This window comes from Podarcis pityusensis (genome assembly GCF_964106645.2).
Source record: "Podarcis pityusensis genome assembly, chromosome: 10".
Classification (NCBI taxonomy): domain Eukaryota; kingdom Metazoa; phylum Chordata; class Lepidosauria; order Squamata; family Lacertidae; genus Podarcis; species Podarcis pityusensis.
In genome coordinates this window covers 15,430,962-15,453,218 of record NC_138035.1, presented here as the reverse complement: position 1 = coordinate 15,453,218, position 22,257 = coordinate 15,430,962, and the positions used below count along the sequence as shown (strand labels likewise).

Genomic DNA, 22,257 nt, shown 5'->3' with positions numbered 1-22,257 from the left:
GTGGCATCTCCTTGCAACCAGGAAGGATTTGTAAGTGATGAGATGCCCACCATCTGTGAAGTCTTCTTCAGGCACCTGAGGACTGGCTATAATTGCTTGGGTGAAATGGACAGTTGTTCTCTGCTTACTCAGGGCTGGTTTACACAAACATGTATATTACTTGGTCTCATTGCTCAACTGTTCTCAGATAAATGTGCCTTTACTGAAAATTACTATGTGGTGACAAAGAAGAGCCCTGCTGGCTCAGGACAAAGGTCTCTCTAGCCAAGCATCCCAAACACAGTGGCCGACCAATGCATCTGGAAAGCCCATGTGGGCAATAAGTCATTTGATGCAATTGTTTCCAGCAACTGTTTTTCAGAGCCATCCTCTGCGAAGTGCATGTTTCCAAATAAGATCCTAAAGATAAGAAAATTAACATTTTGAGAAATTAATTTATGAGATAAATCACTCTCTATCAAGCATATGCAACTTGTTCTTCAGAGGTATGCTGCCTTTGATCATGGCAATAGCATCTAGACACTATCTGAGGAGGAGTTCTATTTGTGGTGATGAACCTTTAGTGGCTTCCTCACAGATATAACAGTGCTACAGTCAACCAGTGAAATCACTCACAAACGCTGTATAATGACTTCACAGTTTAGGTGCTGAACTCTGGCTTTTAGAGTGGAGGCTTGGTGAGCTTCAACTCACATTAAACCTTTGACCTAGGACAGGCACCGCATTCTTCTGTGGTGAGGAAGGCAAGGCAGCAGTGGCACTTTTCTTTTTACACCTGTATATATATTCCATATAACTTCTGAAGAAGACCTTGTATTGGTAGCACATACTTCCCATTACATGACCCCCTCCAAAGCAAAAGGGTGTCTGGAAGGGGCCTGCATTTTGCTCACAGCAAGTCCAGGTGCCACCTCAGGAGTCACAAGAGGGAGATGCTGGCTCTTATTTTGCCAGTTTCCTTAATGTGCTATTGTCTGTTAAATGTCATCAAAGCCTTTAAATTGTTGATTCTTATGCATTGTGTGTTTGATTTCATACAGGATAGCACTGGCATGAAGCTATGGAAGAAGCGATGGTTTGTTCTGTCCGATCTGTGCCTCTTCTATTATCGGGGTAAGTTTCTAATTGTTAGAGGCTAACCTAGGCCTTCCAAAGATGACATATGTTGAACTTTTAAAATAAAGGTTTTGAAACTGTCCTGCTGATATAAACTTAAAAGGGCTAATTTAACCCTAAACTTAACGTGCGCCACAGAACATGTGTGGTTATTTGATGAGAACTGCATCGTAAGACATGACTGTGTAAAGGAACTCTCTGAATTGCAGTGTAAATAATGTAACTTCTTTTCTTTCTGTTGACCTGATGCACTGCCAGAGGCTATGTCTGATGACGTTTCCTATTATTCCACCCATTTGCAAACAAAATAATTATTGCATCTGCAAGAATTTAGAAAATTGGGATTTTGTAAAGTTCGCAAACTTGACTGTTGTGCCCAGAGAACCCTCCTATTCCTCTTAATTCACTGGTTCCATGCAATAAGGCAGTTCTAAGTGCTTTTTGTGTAGCTGGTGGGGGGGGGGTGATGTGAAGAAGCAGGTTTACAAGAAGCTTAACTACAAGTGACCCAGGGCAACTCTTTTTAAAGCGTTCCCCCCATGTAACTTGTTGACATTGTAAACCAGGGATGGGGAACCTGCAGTCCTCCAGGTGTTAGCTACAACTTCTACCATCCTGGCCATTAGCCATTCCGAAAACTTTTCTAGAGTCACAGATCCCCGACCCTTGTTCTGAATAGAACTATTCTTCCCCTGTTCCATGGCCTTTGGAATGAAAAGTGTGCCTGTACCTTGTTCACCATCAATGGCTACATGAAAGTCTTTCATGAGCTGAAAGTATTTATAGGATTAATGTTTGCTGTTTCAGTCCATTATACATTAAATATGCATTACTGAGGGATAACCATTCTCCTTCCAGCTGATTCTCATGATAATTATAAACGAAAAACATTCAGAATAGCAATCTTTTTGTTGTCTTGATAACTCTGCACTGCATTTGATGTTTATGGCCTGTAGATCCAGTAAACTGTGACTAGACTGGACAGTTTGGCAAAGATCATGGTGGGCTTCAAAAGTAAATATAACATTTGAAACATTTAATATACCGTAAATTTCGCTCTATAACACGCAGATTTTTTCTCCTAAAGAGTAAGGGGAAATGTCTGTGCGTGTTATTGAGCGAATGTGTGGACCCTGGAGCTGACTCGCCGGAGCGCAGGGGCAAAATAGGCAAAAATCAAGCAAAAAAAAGATCGGGCGGGCGGGCGGAGGGAAGGGGGAAGGCGGAAGCTTTCCTGCATTCTGCCTCAGGGTCTTACTGCCCACCCGCTTCTGTTGCTGCGTTTGCTCAAACTCAACAAAGAGCAGGGAATCCCCTGCCCTCCTGGCAAGCAGAGGGTTAAGGAAAGGATCGAGTCCTTCCTTCTAATTCTTTCCTAGTCACACTGCGTGCTGGCTCCAGCCCACCACTTCCTCCTCTCCGTGCTCTAGGGACTCGCAGGCAGCCGAAAAGCAAAAGCATGCAGGTGGGAGAGAGAGAGAGAGAGGGCTGGCTTGGGTGGGGGGGGGGGGACTTTTGCTTTACAATGGTAGGTTTCTCATTTCTTTTCCAAAAGCAGAGAGCCCTGCCCCCAGGCCCCCTCCAAATTACAGCTTCTCCAAGCAATGTACTGCTGGAGGGAGACAGTATGCTTGTTTGGAAGAGAAACCCTGCTTCCCTGCTCGTAAGTAACAGCAGGCTGGATTGCAGAGTGAGACATGGAAATCTCTGGATTTATATGCTGTATATCAAATATCTTAATCTATACTTTCCATACGCGGCTGGTAAATCAGAATCTCCTGAGCCAGGAGGATTACAGCATCTCTCCTCTCCCCTTCATTAAAAGCCTAATACTCTTCTTTGAAGTATAACGTGAGAATGTTTTTTATATATATTTTTTTAAAGTTCTTTTCCTCATTGTGTGCTATACACTGATAATTGCTGCCACAATAACAATTGATTGAAAATGGAATTTAGTCTCCCCCCCCCCCATAGAGAGCTGTTCTTCAAACGTTTAGCCTTAATACAGTGGCTGATGTAATACCCTTCTGCTTCACTAGGCATTTTATATAGGGACATTAAAATTGATTTTCTACATCTTGGCAGATGAAAAAAAGTGTGTTACATGCCCTATTGCCCAAAAGTGTGCAAGCACAGAGCAAAGGTTGCAGTGACAGAGGTGGCCAAAAAAGAAATACCGTAAATAAAAAAGAAATCATACTTCGTATATCCTGTCTGGCTTGGGGGGGGGGGCTTTTGCTTTCCTTCCCTCCCCATTTAAAACGTGGTGACAAAGCACGGATCCACATGGATCCTCAGGATTTTTGCACTGGGTCACCCCAAATTCACCATCAGATCACATTACATGTCCATGGCTACAGTCTGTACCAAAAAAATCACGCACCCACTGTTGCCTGGGGCTGCAATGGTGCAAAAACGTGGTTACAAAGCATGGATCCACATGGATCCTCAGGATTTTTGCATTGGGCTACTCCAAACTCACTGTCAGATCACATGTCTGTGGCCACAGCATGAACCACAAAAATCATACACCCACTGTTTCATTTAGAATATTTTTTTTCTTGTTTTCCTCCTCTAAAAACTACGTGCGTGTTATGGTCTGGTGCGTGTTATAGAGCGAAAAATACGGTAAGTTAAGCTCTTAGTAACTTTGTCCTTTATTATCTAACATTTTTCAGCATAATACTCTAAAATTCTCCAGCTTGCCCCAGTACAAGATCTACAAACTTCTAAAAATATATTTTACATTGTTTATGCTTAAGATGTGCAAAACGCCATGTTCATGTTAATGTGTTCTGCATATCTGTGGTCTATATGTATTACGTGTCTTGAAACAACTATCAAGCCCAGCCTCAAGTCAAAATGGCAGTCTGTCAATCTGAGATGGAAGGGGTTGTTTAAGTAAGGCCAAATCAGCAGTAATTGAATATTAGCTGTTCATTGTATGAGAGGTAGTAAGGGGAAAATATCAGGAAGGGTTAAACTTTTGAGTATGGGTGATGAAATTCAGAGCATCCATTGATGAAATCAAGAAAATTAATACACAATTCATGATATTGAAATGAAGTGGGAATCAAGATTTTGCAATATCATAACAGCAATCTGTAAAACTTAAAAGAAATCATTTGAAATTGAGTTAATCCCTCTGCAAAATGACCATTATAAACATTTAGGGTAATTTTAAGCACCAAAGTTCTCATGCAGTAACAACTTAATGAATTCAGAATCATTGTGTGGATTTTTCCTTTTAAAAAGAAAGATTATAGGTTGTTGAAAAAACCAAGCCACTGCTGAGTCAAAATTAGTGTAACTGTAATACTGTAATTTTAGACATGGAGACTTTGGTTGAGCTAAAATTGTACTATAATTAGGTAGGTGGCCAGATTGTTGGTGGGTTTTCCTGCTTAGAAGAAAAATCAGCTTAGCTTTCTTCACACAAGTATGCAACTTCTTCATTCAGGGCAACCATTTTAGCTTTTTTGAGAAATATTCCATTGTGCACATCGAGAATATTAATCATAGCCTAGTACAAAAGTTTTACTTATCTGTGTTGCTAATTCTCTTCAATATTTTCCACTTGATTAAATTATTGGTTTTAGGCTAGATAAGAAATATAAAAACTGATCTGCTTAGATTGCATGAATAAATAAACCAAAGCTATTTATATACCCATCCTCTGGGAAGCAATTGAAGCAGATGGAGTTAGATAACCAGATGTTCTAGTAATCATTTGCAAGCATTAGTAATGGTTATGAGAACACAACAGACATATTAACCCTCACCTATTCATGTTTGAATGCTAAGTTTTGTTTTGTTTTGTTTTAAAAACTTAGCTTATACTTAATATGTATGCTTATAATACCATTTGATAAAGGTTGTGTAGGTTCACACAGAGTTCTCTACAGTCATACCTCGGGATGAATACACTTCAGCTTAAATATTTTCGGGTTGCACTCCACAGCGACCCGGAAGTAACGGAGCGCGTTACTTCCAGGTTTCGCCGCTCGCACATGCACATACGATCAAAATGTCGTCACACGCATGCGCGGAAGTGGCAAAACGTGACACACAGACATGCAGTCACGTCTTACGTTCACTTTAGGATGCTAATGGGGCTCCGGAACGGATCCTGTTCGCATCCAGAGTACCACTGTATTTCTGATTTGGACCTCTCTTGGTTGCTAAGAAGACTAGTTTGGAGGGAGAGTGTGGTTCTCTAATTTTGTTTCCTCCCATCTTTTCTGATTTGGAGGGTATGGATCCCTGAAGCAGAACGTGCGCGGAGAGCAACTCTGCTCTTTCCTGTCATTTTGGACTGGGATTTTCTCTGATTGATCTTGCTTTCCTTCAGCTTGATCCTTGGGAAACTTTAAAACACATGACAGGTCCAGGTTGCTGTCCTTGTTTTTTTCTTCCTGTCACCTGAAACTGCTTTGTCCTTCTTCCGTCTTGCGTAGTGCATTTTCTTCTGCAGCAGTTCTAAAGCATCAGAAGTGGAAGCTTGGGTTCATTTGTACTTTTAAAACAGCACTTGTTATTGTTTGGCATTAATATAATATCATGAGAATACAAGTCCTTACCCCAGAGTGTTTGCTATCTAAGGAGAGAGGAACAAGGGAGAAAAAAGAGGAAATTGAGGCAATTAAACAGGAGAAGAATAGGCAATCTTCCTCAGATGTTGCATCCGATAAGTTGGATTATGGTCCACAGATGTATATGCCATAATAAATTTATTAGTCCTCTGACACCTTCAATACAATGTGTGTTTTTTGGCAATTATTTCAGTTTCATTTACTTAGATTTAGCCACAGTAGAATAACATACTGGTAATATGTTTAGAGCTGCTACCATCACTTTAGTAGTGTTGCAGTTTAACTGTAATTGCACTTGTTATAGTTGTAATGACAGAGAGGCAATCTATAAAACTTAAAATAAATTTATACTTACATAGCATTTCCCCCAATTGCTCAAATCACACTTACTCAGTAATCCTTATAATGATCCAGTAAACTAGTCCAGTGTTCTTAACTCCATGTTATAGATGGAGGACTGGATTTTGAGGGATCCTGACTTGTCTGAGGCCACTTTGGAAGTTTGTAGTTGAGCTAAGATTTGAAGCACAGGTTTCCTAGCCTGTAGTTCATGCTTTCAGCTACAACATACTATGCTAGGTTGGACTGGGTCGCATATCCCATACATACTGTGCCAGGGAGCTGTGCAGATCTCCACTCTATTCTGCATCAGCACTTTAAGCAAACCCACTCCAAACACACAGAGCCTTCATTTATTTATGTTTGGTAAGTTACAAACTGTTGGCAGAGGCTTGCTATTCTGGTATTATAAAAACTCTGTTTTTCAGCATCCTTTTTATTGCTTTTGCTGGAGGATAAAAGACCAATTTCACCTTTGTTGCAAGCAACAGAGCATTCTAATTGAATAAGCATTCTAATTGAAGGCCTAGGATTAAAGAGTCTTCTTTTATTTATTGTTTCCTTTTTATTTTCTATGTGAAAATAAAAATAGATGCAGGAGGCAAAGAAATCTGTGGACAAAAACTCATCTAAAGGGAATTTATAATACAGTGTTGGTACAGTAAATAAATTCAGTATAAAAGTGGTTGTGTACATATCTACTAGAAATAATACCTGCCCATAATTCACTTAAATTTAGGCAGTTTTATCTGTGGTATAGATTGATAAGAGGTTTTCTGCCGCAATAGGGGGATCCAATTCTTTTAAAGAGTTTCCCCCTTAGTAGAGAAAAGTCTCAAAGCTTGCCTCAGTGTGGGTAATAGAGAGCAATCACTGGCCTCTTGCTACAGTACACTTTGAATGGAGTCACCATCTATTTATTGTCTGGCTGTGGGTAGAGCCAGGCCATGTCATAGACCAACAACAGGAGGGGGCTGTATATGAAACATAGAACTTATGCTTTGGGAAGAAAGCACTGAGCCACAAAGCTGGATCTTGATTTGGGATCCATTGTTTTCAGGGAGCTGCAATTGCACCTGCACTGGGCTTCTTGTCACAGATATTCCTTAATTTTGGATATACTCCTGTCAGTTTCTTCTCTCTCGTTTCACCATTCCCAGCCTTGGTTCAGCCACTGCCAGTTGTGTTCCAAGGTTGATGCTGTGAACCAGTCATTAGTGGTTGGTTTGCCTTTCTTTTCTCCAGGGAAACTAGTATTTCTACTAAGCATTGTGTCTACATGGATTTAATTGGTTTCCACAGGTCTTGCATAGATCTGGTGGACTGTACATGCAGGCAGCGACCATTTTAGACATGTCAGATATGTGTGTGACCATGCCAAACCTGGAAGTGACCCAAAAGCATCACACAAAGGGGCAGAGTAGGGGGTGGGCAGGGGTGGAGGCAGAACTGGGTGTTTGAAGGCTTTTTCAGAGGTGTTTCAAATACATGTGATTTCACTTAAACACATGGTCCCTTGGAATGTAGCCCCTCCATGTAAATTGGGAGTTGTCTGTAGTCTCAAATGATGACCATAATACTATAATTAAGATATGACTATACATGTGTAAATATAGTACACTCTAGAGCATCTATTACCCTTCATGGATCACTGCCTTACCGTGGCGAAGGGGCTTGAATAACTCAGAGAAGCTATGAACTATGCCGAGCAGGGCACCCAATGCTTTTGAATTATGGTGCTGGAGGAGACTCTTGAGAGTCCCATGGACTGCAAGAAGTTCAAACCTATCAATTCTTAAGGAAATCAGCCCTGAGTGCTCACTGGTAGGACAGATCCTGAAGCTGAGATTCCAATACTTTGGCCACCTCATGAGAAGAGAAGACTCCCTGGAAAAGACCCTGATGTTGGGAAAGACTAAGGGCACAAGGAGAAGGAGACGACAGAGGACGAGATGGTTGGATAGTGTTCTTGAAGCTACCAGAATGAGTTTGACCAAACTGTGGGAGGCAGTGGAAGACAGGAGTGCCTGGCGTGCTCTGGTCCATGGGGTCACGAAGAGTCGGACACGACTTAACGACTAAACAACAACAACAGAGCATCTATTTGTATAGATGCCTTTAAGAGCATGGCAATTAATATAGTACTTTTAGATATTTAGATATATTATTTAGATCCAAATATATTAAAACTTGCTGTGGCATTTGAGCATGAAAGTTAAGATGGCCAAACTGTATGATATTGTGAATTTCATGCTGCTGAATTTCATATAATACTTGTACAGTTACATTTTCTGTCAAGGGTACTAGCATACCTCATATATGACAAACCTTGCACCCAAAAGTGTATTTGGTCAAGAATGGCTTGTACTTTCTGTATTGCAGAAGATTTATGTTTAGGCATTAATAGCATGGTCCTTTTAGTCTAGCCTGCCTTGCAGGCTGCATGCTCACTTTGGAAAAATAGTGTCATTTTCCTTCGATGTTGCCATTAAAGACAGCCGTAAGAAACATGGCTTGAATACTTAGCATTCTGCTGTTGTACGTGATAGCTTTTGTTTGGGGCCAGGCATTCATTGTGATTGCCGCACGCACACAGGGGGCATTGGCAGGCGCATGAACTGCAAATTTGTGTGTTCGCCTTCATGTATTAAACAGCTCCTCTATTGAAGAGGCATCATTAGCTACTCCACACTTCATAGTGCTTTGAGGTAGAGTTAAAAGCAAGATTAAAACCCCTTTCTCCATTCCAGTGATTAACTGTAATATCCAGATTTAATGCAGCTATTCAGGAGACAATTGAATCCTTCATAATATTTGTTTAGTGAAGTATTTCTGTTGATGAGTGGTGGGGGGATTCACAACACTGTTCCAGTCTGCTGAGATACTTCACCCAGCGTTTGTAAGAAGAGAACCATGGGCGGTCTAAGCTCACAAAGACTGTTGCTCTGAGATGCTCCCTGCTGACATTGGGTGAGGGATGGATGAATGCAGAGGGCACTGCAGAGATGACAGAGGATTAGATGCTTGCAGTGGTATTCCTTGCTGATTGATTAAGATTAAGATTAAGATTAAGATAAATTTATTGTCATTGTCCGTATATACACAGTATACACAACAACGAAAATCAAACACCCACCCAAAGACCGGGTTCACATACACATTTGCACGTATCTCCAACACTCTCATCCTATTCAGACATAATCTATAAAAACATATCATACTCCAGAATGTAACATAACCTATTAAAAGCATAACATAACCTAAAAACCTGTCTCATTCCTTCCTACTCCCTACTTGCTATTTCTTGCAACTGGCCCTGAGATCATTATTTAGTGCAATCAGAGCTCTTGGATAGAAACTATTCAGAAGGCGTGTGGTTCGTGTTTTCATTGTCCTATATCTTCTGCCCGAAGGCAACAGTTCAAAGAAGTTGTGAGCAGGATGGGTGGGATCTCTCAGGATATTGTGTGACTTCTTCAAGGTGCGAGACGTGAAGATCTCATCCAGGGTTGGTAGTTGGAGCCCAATAACATTCTGGGCAATTTTAATTATTCTCTGTAAAGCTTTTTTATCCGTTTCAGAGCTGCTCCCATACCACGATAATATACTATAGGTTAAGACACTCTCGATGGTACTGTGATAATAGGACAGAAGTAGGTGCTGAGATAGATTCAGTCCCCTGAGCATTCTCAGGAAATACAACCTCCCCTGCACCTTCCTCACAACCATATTAATATTTGCAGTCCATGAGAGGTCCTCAGAGATGTAAATGCCCAGGTATTTAAAACTACCAACCCTCTCCACCTCCTCGCCATTTATGTGCAATGGTAAAAATACACTTTTCTTTCTCCTAAAGTCAATTATGAGTTCTTTGGTTTTTTTGGTGTTAAGCATAAGATTGTTTTCTTTACACCATTGAATTAACCCCTGTACTTCTTTCCTATAAGCAGTCTCATCGTTCTCACTAATGAGCCCCACCACTGTTGTATCATCCGCAAATTTGATGATTGTGTTGGACTTATACAGTGGGGTGCAATCAAATGTGTACAGGGAATAGAGAAAGGGACTTAGCACACATCCCTGAGGGGCTCCTGTGCTTAATACTAGAGTAGAAGAATAGTAAGGGCCCATTCTCACTGTCTGCGGCCTATCAGTCAGGAAATTCCTTACCCACAGATTGCCAAGGATTCACTTCAGTTTTTACCGACTGAACTACATGATACAGTTTAGATGAGCTCTTCCAACTCCTCCTGAAGGCTATTTCTGTTTGCACAAATGCTGTCTGTGTGTTCAGCGTTCAGTCAAGAATCCTAGCAGGCAACAAATTTTATATGAGGTCTGCCTTGAGGAGGGAATAGACAATGATGGGCTGGGCCTCCCTCCTCCTCCCCCATAAAGTGGACTTCCAGCAAGTTCTCAGCCATTGTTTTCTCATGGGCTAGTTTTGCTCCTTGGGGTCCAAAGGCATGGTCTTTGGCTCCCTAAAGACCTGTTATGAAATGTGGAAGCTTTTTGTTCTAAAATGGTGGAGTCGCTGAATTTGCCCTGAATTTCCTCCACAAATAATTTTAAGCATCTGGAAAAAGTTTTAAGTGCAAATGTCTGTTTCAGTGTTTTAGATTACAGTGCAGCAGCAGTTTGCTAGCTTAGTCAACCATTTTTATGTTATTCCTAGATGAAAAAGAAGAGGGAATATTGGGGAGCATACTTCTTCCCAGCTTTCAGATATCTATGCTTTCTTCTGAAGATCACATCAATCGCAAATATGCTTTTAAGGTAAGAATATTATTTATCCTTTGGTCTGTGGTGTGCAGGTGATCAAGAAACCATGATTGTGAACACATTCCCTGTTGATTTCAGGTTAGGCAAAAGCTGGCACAGATTGAAGACTACCCCAATATCATAATTTATTCTCTAGAGAGCTACAAAAACAAACCATCATTTGTAAAGGCAGTAAATTTCACTATTTAGTGTTATCAATATTAGTGGCTCCTCCAATGTGACTGCATATTTTACAGCTTTTTGTTTCAAAGATCCAGCTTCTTTAGTTTAGGTGTACTCTTCTTTGATGGTGTGGGAAATGAGCAGTTCAGTCAATTTTGTGTCTCAAGATGATGCCTACACATAATCACATTTTTGCAGCTTCTTCCACCAGCAACCTCCACGATCTAGAAGTTGTACTGGGTCATTTTTGTCAGTATTGAAATCTATCACTTGAAGCTCTAAATATGTGCACACACTTCTTCCCATCCTTGTGTTATCCTTTTAAAGAACGTTTGTTCACCCTCTGTTTATACCTTCTTTTGGATTTCTTTGTCACCCACCTGAAACTGGATGGTTGTAGCCTTAACAGTACTAGAAGTCCCCTCATTCCCTGGAGAAATGTATGTGTCTGCAGGCAACCTTATATCCTCTGCCATGTTGGTGTGTCTCAATGGAATGCAGTTATCTCACTGCCTTAGCATCCCATTCATTGATATCTTCCTTTCTCTGCTCTCTGGGAGCTTTTTGATTCTCCATGGAACAATTGGGCATGCAAGTGACACCAGGTGCGAATGAAACTCATGGGCCATCTTCTCACTATATGAAGTCTAATCTACCTTCCTAGGCATAGTTTACTACTTGCCCACTGTGCCTCTATTTTTGTAGAAGGGCTGCTTAAAAGATTTTGCTTGTAATCTATAGTTCTGTGAGCATTTGCAAGTTAGTTACTTGCTAACTTGGACAAGACCAAAATAATTAATAGCAGCTTTAAGTTGTGCCCTTGAACACTAATTTCATTTTTACAAGGTTTGTTTTATTTAATGTATGCTGGATGAATTGTAGCTGCTCTTCTGTTAAACAATCTCGCCTAACTTTACATTTTGTTTCTTGGATTTGAACTTCTTTGGGCTCCTGTTGATGATGAGTACACTAAACTGCACTGCATGTTTTAATGGGTGAGTACATAATTTAGAACCTGCTATTTTGTCCTGACTCCCAAGCATCTGAGCTAATATATTTCTATAATCTGTGCTTCTCAGATGCCAACAGTGAATTTTTATTCTGTAATTCATAGAAATCACTTGGAAGCGCAGCAGGTGCACAGTGAAACAACAAGGCTTACAAATTTAATTCTGATATGTTTTTCCCCTAGTATAATTGCCGCAAAAGATGAGCATGATGTTGAATAACATTGTATTAGTTACCATGTGATGAGTTTCTAGAGGCAGCCTGAATAAATCTTAAAACCAATGAATTACTTATTAAGGAAACCAGTAATATTCTTCTATTTGTTTTCTTCTCGCTCCCTTACAGACTATCGTAACTTCCCCCACCACAATGACCATGTCATTTCCAATCAGGCAGCTCATCCAAACATGAGGACCTATTATTTCTGCACAGATACAGGGAAGGAAATGGAGTTATGGATGAAAGCCATGATAGATGCAGCTCTTGTACAGACAGAGCCTGTGAAAAGGTAACACAGGTTGACAGTGCTGTAGCATCTGTGTTAGTTTTTACTACCAGACTTTTATCTTTCTGTCTTGTGTAGCTATGTCTCGATAAATGAGTCATGCTAATTCTGATAGATACTTAATTGCTTTGTCAGGCATCAACTTTTTAGAAATACATTTTTCAGTTAAAAGATGACTCCCCTATGTGAACCTTCAAGGTCATGTTTAGGGGTGTGTTACTACACCTCCAGCTTTTAAAAACTTCCTAGCAACCCATACTTGGAACAATGGGCTTTTCCCTCCATCTCGATCAAGGTCCAGTGGTTTTCAAGAGACTTGTAAGAGCAGACAGCACTTGTTCAAAGTATTTACTGGAGCTGGGGAAGCAGACAAGTGTACATCCAACTGAGCAGCACAATTTGTGGCTTACATAGTTAGAGTTTGACTCCATTGTGTCAATAATGAGATGATGAATTGTAAGAGGTGATAAGCTGATTTGAATGACCCATAGTACTGTATTATAGAATGATTTTATGTAGCATTAACGCTTTACAATAAGCTGATAAAGAGTTAATGATGGGGTAACTTCCCACGACTATTGTAGTACATTAAACCTCATCCATTGCATTGCTTGCGTGATTTTAGCTTGTAAAAACAAGACTTTTAATTATAAATATAAAGGTTTCTGTGGGCTGAAGTCCTCCATGGCTTGAGGACAAGAGCCAGTGGAATTAGAAATGTGTTGGACCAGATAGTTGAAACCTTTAACATACCCCATTCAAAAAACTCAAACAATAAATTAAAAATAGTTAATAGTTCTGGAGAAAATGCCTTAAGCAATCCCACCTACCATTGAACCCAATGTGTTTTGACTTTTCATGATTTTGGATTTTGGTGCAATCCCTGAAGCGTAATCTTCACGTAAGTTGTAGGCTTACTGTACTGCATTTTTAATAGTTGAAATAGGTAGTTCTTCCCATGTTAGAATTAGAGCATACTGAAAATTGGGTTGCATTCTGCTGACTACACTAATTTGGAGCCATCTTGAATGAGTCATAGCTGAAGATGGTGCTTGGGGAGGAGAGAAGCTGCAACTTGCCTCTTTTTTTATTCCCTTTTTTCATGCCAAAAAATAACAGCCTGAACATTTGCTGGTGAAACAACATTTCACACGAAATGAGTCATGTATGACCTCTTGCCTTTTCTGATTCTGTCTGGAGAAAGTGGAAAGTTCTCTCTCTCGCTCATAATAGTAAAACTTGGAGACATACAGTAAAGCAGCATATTAGAAGATTCAGGACAAATAAAAGAAAGTACTTCACACAGCACATGGAATTTGCCCCTCCAATATGTAGTGATGGCCACCAACTTGGACAGTTTTAAGGGGGATTAGACAGATTCTTGAAGGACAAGGCTACCAGTGACTACTAGCCATAATGGCTAGTATGTTCTGCCTCCACTGCCATTGGCAGTATTCTTCTGAATACCAGTCGCTGTGTACAGAAAGTGAACCTTCAAGGTCATTGGCAGTATTCTTCTGAATACCAGTCACTGTGTACAGAAAGTGTTGTTGCACTCAGATCCTGCTTGTGGGCTTCCCATGGGCATCTGGTTGTCCATTGTGAGGATAAAATGCTGGGCTCTAGAAGAAGGCCTTTAGCCTGAACTAGCAAGGTTCTCCTCTTATTCTTATCTTTCTGTGTATCTTTAGCAATATAATATATTTTCTAGATCTCTGCTCAGTAGCAGTGAATATGTATAATACACATGTTATTGAAGCTATTTGGCCTTAGAGACTTAATTGTAAGTAGTCTCACAGATCGAGGTCTGGTGGAGTTTTTTCTGTTATAAGTAGACTCAAGTTTAATAATGTCCTGAGGGGTCTATTGAGAATAATTAATCCTAACTGTTTTAAATAAGCAAAAGCCCATTTAAACTTGTCACTCAAACGATGAAACAAGCTCCCATGTGGTTACAACTTTGATTATTTCCCTAATTTAGGTCACTCGTAAGAATGCACTGGCATTTCCAAAACACTGTTGCTTTTCCTTTATCAGTTAAATTATGCTTTCCTACAACAACTTTCAATGTTGTGCTGAAATATCAATAAATAATATCCCATATTCATTGACTATAATTTTTGGCAATTTTGGCATCATATGCAAGTAAACTATCAAACACTATCTTCCACCGGCAATGAAGTTGTGTTATTATTGAAATCTCACTGCTATCCCAGATTGACTGTATCCTAAAACTTTATTCCGTTAAGAATGGATAAAGAATAAAGGGACATACAGTCAGTGAAGGAAAGATGGAGTGTAATGCATGCTAGGACTTCAGACTTTGAAGGAAGCATCAGAATGACATGAGCATAACAGCAGAAAATACATGATTTTAGCAGATGTCTTTTGAAATTTGGTTTAAGGAAAAGATGATGACAGGGGGGCAAGTCCCACAAGGAATAGGCTGCAACAATTTAGAATTTAGACCTATAGTTTTGAAATCCTTTTCTGGTGAAACTGGGATTTCTCAATGAAAAGGCTACGAGCAGACAGCCTTCAATGACTCAGAGCTTGTTTTCCATTACTGATCCTCTCCTGTAATTTGTAGCTGCAGGAAAGTTGTGGTTGTGACCAAGTCTCATTCATAGAGAAAGAATGTTATCAATATTTTAGGCATGAGTAGGCAGATAGATGAAGAACAAAGGACAGTATTGTGATTTTAAAAGAGTTGCTTTAAAGGGAATCAAGCCCATATGATGTATAAAAGAAATGGTAATTTGAATTCTGTATAAGACTGTAAATGTCTAGGACTGCTTAGATAGTTGACTTTAAGATGAGATAAAATCAGGGTCCCCAAATAGGGGCTTGTTCCATGAATCCTTTTGGGGTGGGAATTATTTCAAAATGCTTCAAAATGGAATAGAACACTGGTTACCATTGGTTACCTGACAGCTTTAAGCAAACAGTGATCTTTGATTTTTAATATCTGTGTGTTCTTATTATATATAGATATTGTTATACATTGTTTTGATATTTATATGATATAGCATTGTATAAACAAATAAATCATCACCTTTTTAAAAAAATAATATTTATTGAGATTTAAAAGATTACAAAAAGAAAAAATAGATAACAACATATTAAACAGAAAAACAGAACATCATGTGACAATAACGAAGAGAGAAAAAAAGGGAAAAAAGAAAAAACAAAAACAAAAAAACCAAATATATATACAACAAATCTTCCCATAATTTATCTTTCATTTGCTTGTTTCCATCTTTTCCAGTTTTTATCCTCTATTTTATCTTAATATATTATAGCTTTACTTTCCCTCCTTTCACCATTTAACAATCTATTTTTTCTTAAACCTTTATAGCATTTCTGCTAAAATCACATTACTTCATTCCAACATCCTTCTAACATTCTTTAATTTTACAATGTTTCTGTAAATAAACTTTAAATTTCATCCAATCTTCTTCCACCGACTCTTCTCCCTGGTCTCGGATTCTGCCAGTCATTTCCGCCAGTTCCATGTAGTCCAACAAATAAATCATCACCTAGGCATTGGAAAGTTTAGGGGAAGAGAATTTAATTTGTTTGGAAACTCAAGTCAAGTCCTCTCTACCTACTCTACAATAGCCATAGTATTGGCAGTGGGCATTCATCCCACCCTCCCCAGTAATGTGGACCAATAAGACTCCTCAGGCTGTAAAAGAAAAAGCTTGAAAAAAGCCAGTTAGAAAAGCATGAATGAAGTTGTGTTGATGGTGAGTAAAGTGTTGCACTGCAGTAAGGTTAGCATTTCAAATTGGAAGTAAGGTGGGAAAGAGATTCCATGTGGTCAGAATCCATGGTGCTTCTTGGTAAGGCTAGATGAATGATAATGTTCCCCTAATATTTGGGGAAGGCAGGAGTTGCTAAAGACATTAAGCAGGCATACCAAAAGACAGGCTTGCTAGAATAGGCAATACTGGGGGGGGGGGGTAGAGAGAGTGGTGCTAATTAGGCCAAAATCACCACCAAATCCTTGCCACCAGGATTTCTCAATAGATGAAAGAGTCTGTGTGAAAAGGGTTAATTGAAGGCAGGACATTTGAAAACAATTCATTAGAGATTAACTTCGGCCAGTAATGAAGTGGGAAAATGTATCTGGTGACAGGTAAAGATGCACACACACACACCCCCTGCCCCGGCAGTGAATGAGAAGTGGAAATAACAGCGGTAACAGGAGAGGAGAGAGTTGGAGCATAAAGATACTTGTCTTCATACCCATATTATTTTTGAAATGTTAGTGAGGCATCTAGGAAGAACAGTTGATTTGACAGTTCAGTGGGATTGGGCAAGGTGAGAGATTAGTTTAGGAAAAAAGTAATCCACTTGAAGATGGTAGCTGAAACTTTAGCAGATATGAAAATTGTTGAGAGCTCTGATGGATTCCTACAGAGATTGGGAAAGATGAAAAGGGACAGAACCACAATTAGCAGTTATAACAGGAGAACCAGAAAAAGGGCAGTGTCCTATATCTCAAGGGGAAGGAGTGAAAGTGAAATAAGATAAAGAACAGACAGAACAGACTTGGAAGGTAAGAACATGACCAAAATGTAAAGGAGATGAAATCAGGAGCTGAATGCAGGATTTCTTATGAGGAGGAAGGTATTTCAAAAGTAGGAACAACAAGATTGAAATTTTAAGCAGAAAGGAGGAGCCAGCTGACACAATGTATGTGAGTAAAATAGATTGGTGAGAGAGAGGGAGAACTCAGCAGGTTGTGGGACTGGGACTGGAGAGAGGATTGGCCTACTTAAATGTAGTATACTAGTTGGAAGACAAGACTGAAAGAAAAAGTGGGATGGTGGCGAAAGCAAGCCTCTAAAATTTAATAAAAGCGGTGGATCTGCCAACATCTGAATGGGTAAATTCAGGGTAAATATGCTAACAGTGCAGCTGTTACTGTTTCTGATAAATACAATTATTTTACACCACAGTTCAAGTCAGCAAATATTTTCCCCACTGTAATTATAGAAGCCACAAGTGTTTTCCCAATGATGAATAATAACTGACATGAAACTTGCCAAATGAAGCAAATTGATGATGTCAGTGACCATATAAAGTTTAAAGTAGGATAATATTTCCCTTTATCTACTGAATGTCTGGCACAGGAGGTCCAGGAGCTAGACAGCTCTGTATATTCCTCCATCACAAAAGATGGCTTGAAATTAATGAGGATTTCAGAGGCTTTAACTGCTAAAAAGAAGTCAAAGTGTGCTTTTTCAACACTATGAAGTCTGAAAATATTGCCTTCAAATTTTTATCCCCTTTCATAGCTGTCAGATTGAATACTGCAGTTGAGGCTGTTCCCTGTGTTAATGGTTATATCAAACACAGAATTTATGTAGTAGTAGTTTCTTCTAGTGCTGCATCTCTAAGACAGTGAGTGATACCCAACATAAGTGGTTGAGTAGACCCATAGAAATCAGTTGGCTTAAGACCACTGATGTCAATGAATCTGTTCTGAATTATGACTATCCCCCTTCTAAAAACTGTCCATTTTAGAGCCAGTTACCTGCCCAATCTCCAGCCAGCCTCACTTAGATTTGCTTTTACTGAGCTGCATTTTCAAGCTATGCCCTCTGCCATCCTTGATGGACGATATAACAGGGTACCATACGAAGATAGACTATACATGTGGGCAACCACAGGTGGAAGACATCTTGCACTATTTACTATATTGCCCACTATACATTTGACTCAGGAGGCGGTTTCTCACCCTACCATCCACACAGGAAAGATGTCTCTCCCCAGCAGAGAAGATTCTATGGTTTCTTAGCTGTATAAATGCTTCAGTGACTCATAAAGTCGCCTTTTTTGCTTTGGTGGACAAAAAGATCAGAAAGAAGACCCTGGACAATATATCAGTAAACTGTAAGGGAGACACAGAGATCTAAATAGAGGCCATTATTTGTGGCGCAACACTCCTTTTGCTTGTATTTATTTTTGATTCAGATTTGTCATGGCCAATGGCTAGTACAATAAAGTTATTTGGATTGAATTATGACTAGCATGGGATATCACCAATTGCTTTATCTCTGCTGTGTTCAGTCTGTTGCTGAGATTTCTGTTCTTGATCTTTGGTGTTGCTTTCTAGGGTTTCATACAATGCTACAATTCTGTTCATACAAGAGACTTCCATGTCTGCAACAGAACTTAGCATTCCACCCCTACACACCCTGAAAATATTCTCCAGGGTGTTGCAGGACTCGCCAGATCAGATATTGGGGATGCATGGGGAAAGAAGGGGAATGGGAAGTCATGTCATTTCTATCAATTCTGGTGATATCCAGCATTGGATACAATCCTTGATCTATTGTGCAGCATACAAATGTAATAAATAAATATTAAACACTGGCATGCCCTATCCCAGGGGTCTGCAACCCGCGGCTCAGGAGCCGCATGTGGCTCTTTTACACCTTTGCCGCGGCTCCGGGGCGGATACTAGCGAGGGGAGGAGGCGCATTGTGCGCCCGACACTCCCCACTGTGGCGGGTGCTGTACTGGCTGTGACGTTGCATGGGAGCGGTGCGTGCCTTAGTCACGCACCGTCCCGACGTCACCTGCCCGCCCGCCCGCTACATTGTAAGGGGCATGTACGCTGGTCACTGCATTGAAAGGGGGCATGTACGCTGGTCACTGTTTTGAAGGGGAGTGAAGAACACACACAAAAAGATAACTTGTTAATTTAACGTTTATTTCTATGAGGAGGAGTAATTCTGAGGGGTCAAACAGAAATAATTAAAAAAGTGAGAAAAAAGTTATTTTTATAATGACGAGTTTTGCGGCTCCCAGTTTTTTTTTCTTCGGAAATGGGTCCAAGTGGCTCTTTTTGTCTTAAAGGTTGCAGACCCCTGCCCTATCCCATATGTTAAATATAGGAGCCCTTCTGGATTCATTTTGTGAAAATCCAAGGCATATAATATTATTTTCTGTGATGTTGATTGCGCAGTGTGAGATTGTGTGTTGCATGTATATTGCATATAAGTTCCTCTCACACAATATTTAGAAATGCTTGTGGCAACGGGAGTGTGCTGTTGGCACCACCCCTGACATAGATGTCTATATGCATAGGAGTTGGAGACCTGGTCATACACATAGATATTTATTCATGTAGGCTTTTCTGTTGAAAATGTTTGTGCCTAATGCATGGACATCAAAGGCAAGGCTGGGGCAGGCTGCTCATTATTGGGATAGGGCCAATGGTGGATCCTCATGCCCCTCTCTATGAACATTGCCCCTTCATGCAAGTAACCTGTGAAGGAGGCTGTAGACATGGGGAGTAGATGCTCATGTCTGGACATCCAGCAAGTGTAGAGCTGGGCAGGAGCTCAGTGATGGGTAGCAGAGGTAGACACAGTCATGATCTCTCATCATGCTTAGGCAAAAGATTGTTCAGGATCATCGCTTGTTCTCTTCACTTCTTTCCTTTGTTCAGAGAGTACTCAAGCAGGGAGATTATACCATGCCTTAGTAGCTTTTCTGTCTGGATGCAAATATATCAGTGTGGGTTCAAAGTTCAGTACTTTTTTTGAGGTCTGTAATCTTGTACCCTATATGTTTGCCTAGCTTGTAAGTGCTGCATGAGTTGCAAGAGTTTGGATTAGATGACCCTCAGGATCCCTTCCAACTCTATGATTCTAAGACTGAAGAAATTGCATGCTACTTACTAAACACACCCAAGTGTACCTGTTTCGGCATATTTCTAGTGATGTTGTTCTCCAGTGTGTATTTCTTCCTTTTTTAGAGCAGACAAGATGACTGCTGAAAACACACCACCTCGTGAAGTGAATAATATTGCAAACCACAGAGTGCTAATTAAACCAGAGGCACAGAATAATCAGCGGAACAAAGAAGTGAGCAAAATGGAAGACAAAAAGGCCTTAGAAGCAGAAAAATACGGATTTCAAAAAGTTGGGCGTGATAGACCTTTAACAAAAATCAACAGCGTAAAACTGAATCCTTTGGGGTCAGAGTATGGGACTTTGCCAGCAAACACAGTTCCATCAGGACACTACAGGCCAATTCATTTAAATGGGTCAGAGAAAGCTGTCAACCTTATTCTAGGAGACTCTGGAGATGGAATCCATCACAACACCATTCACTCACACATAGAATCTGAACGTGTTATACAGAGAACTAATTCAATGCTTCAGCTGGAACAATGGATTAAAATACAGAGAGGAAAGGGGCAAGATGAAGAAACAAGAGGGTAAGTAATTTCAGAATTATTTGCCAATCCTGACTTCTTGGTCTCAGTGTATACTGTGACCCTGTTTAATGCTACAGTAAAATCTTAGTTGAAGCACCAAAGGATTCCTGAAATAATCCTATATTACCTCTGTTGCTAAAATATAGGATTTCAAACAGTATCTCAAGGCCTATCTAGAACTTAAATTTCCCAGAACAGCTGTTCCAAGGGCAGACAATAATAATAATAATAATAATAATAATAATAATAATTTATTTATACCCTACCCATCTGGCTAGGTTTTCCCAGCCACTCTGGGTGGCTTCCAACAAAATATTAAAATACAGTGGTCTGTTAAACATTAAAAGCTTCCCTAAACAGGGCTGCCTTCAAACAACAAGGTGCCCTCCAGATGTTACTGGACTAAAGTTTCCATCATCCTTAATTATTGGCCCATTCTGATTGGGGCTGATAGGGGTTATAGTCTATCTGGAGAGCACCACTTTGGAAATCCCTGGTCTATTCCCTGTTTATCTACTGCTCTGTCCTGCTCTTCATTCTAGATTTCTTTCTTTCATTAAGAAGCAAAAGTGGAGCCAGTCATCAGAAGACTTTCCCTGTTGCAACTATTAAACTATTAAGCCAGCGTGGTGTAGTGGTTAAGAGTGGTGGACTCGTAATCTGGTGAACCGGGTTTACTTCCCCGCTCCTCCACGTGCAGCTGCTGGGTGACCTTGGGCTAGTCACAGTTCTCTGAAGTCTCTCAGCCTCACTCACCTCACAGAGTGTTTGTTGTGGGGGAGGAAGGGAAAGGAGATTGTTAGCCACTTTGAGATTCCTTAAGGGAAGTGAAAGGCGGGATATCAAGTCCAAACTCTTCTTCTTGTATCTCATCTTAATATCAGTAGCTCAGTTAGGAGCTCTTCGTGGTCTCAGAAGTCTTTCACAAACTTGCTGATGATGCTGGGAGTTGGACTTCTTCCATGAAAATCATGCATTTCCATGCTGAGCTTATTATTATCATCATCACTATCATCAACATTAAATTTATTACCTGCTGTTCACCAGCAGGTCCCAGGATGGGTTACAACATTTGTTTGTTTTTTTAAAAAAACTGTTTTAAGTTGCATAGCTCTGTTGCAAACTTATTTGCACTCCTCTCTCAGTTCAGCAAGGCAATGATTAAAATGTTGAATAGCCTTTTTCCTTATATTTTTGTAACAGAAAATACTGTTGATCAACTAAGTTTAATAAACCAATGTATGAATAAATCTAATTCCCTCACACAAAGAAGCTTTTTTCCCTCCCTTTGTGTGAGTGAGAAAGCAAGTCAGGGAGCAATCAGTTATCTGTAATTTCATGCTATAGCTGAAATATGGTTAGTGGGTTCCAAATAAGCCAGAATTCAGAAGCCATCTTTAAAATATGGTTTCATACCCTCGCTTGTTCAGAAGCCAAAAACCATCATTCTTGACTCATTTCCCAGCTTCTGTGAAGGGAAGAGTAATGTGACGGTATGTTGGTGCACAAGG

At 40.0% G+C, this 22,257-nt stretch overlaps 1 protein-coding gene across 26 annotated transcripts in view; it reads left to right on the top strand.

The window, feature by feature from the left end:
* PLEKHA5 (pleckstrin homology domain containing A5) overlaps positions 1-22,257 on the top strand; it is a 189,922-nt gene that overhangs the window by 131,367 nt on the left and 36,298 nt on the right. For 25 of the 26 annotated variants that reach the window (XR_013990997.1, XR_013990998.1, XM_081022669.1 and 22 more), the window contains 4 exons: positions 1,041-1,113; positions 10,723-10,823; positions 12,392-12,507; positions 20,282-20,746. Coding sequence is in view for 24 of the 26 variants with exons in the window: in XM_081022669.1 (XP_080878795.1) it covers positions 1,041-1,113; positions 10,723-10,823; positions 12,392-12,507; positions 20,282-20,746 (755 nt within the window). In the remaining 2 variants the exon portion in view is untranslated. Of the gene's footprint in view, positions 1-1,040; positions 1,114-10,722; positions 10,824-10,857; positions 11,987-12,344; positions 12,508-20,281; positions 20,747-22,257 lie in introns of those variants that run through there. The other variant, XM_081022679.1, reaches the window with a different exon arrangement.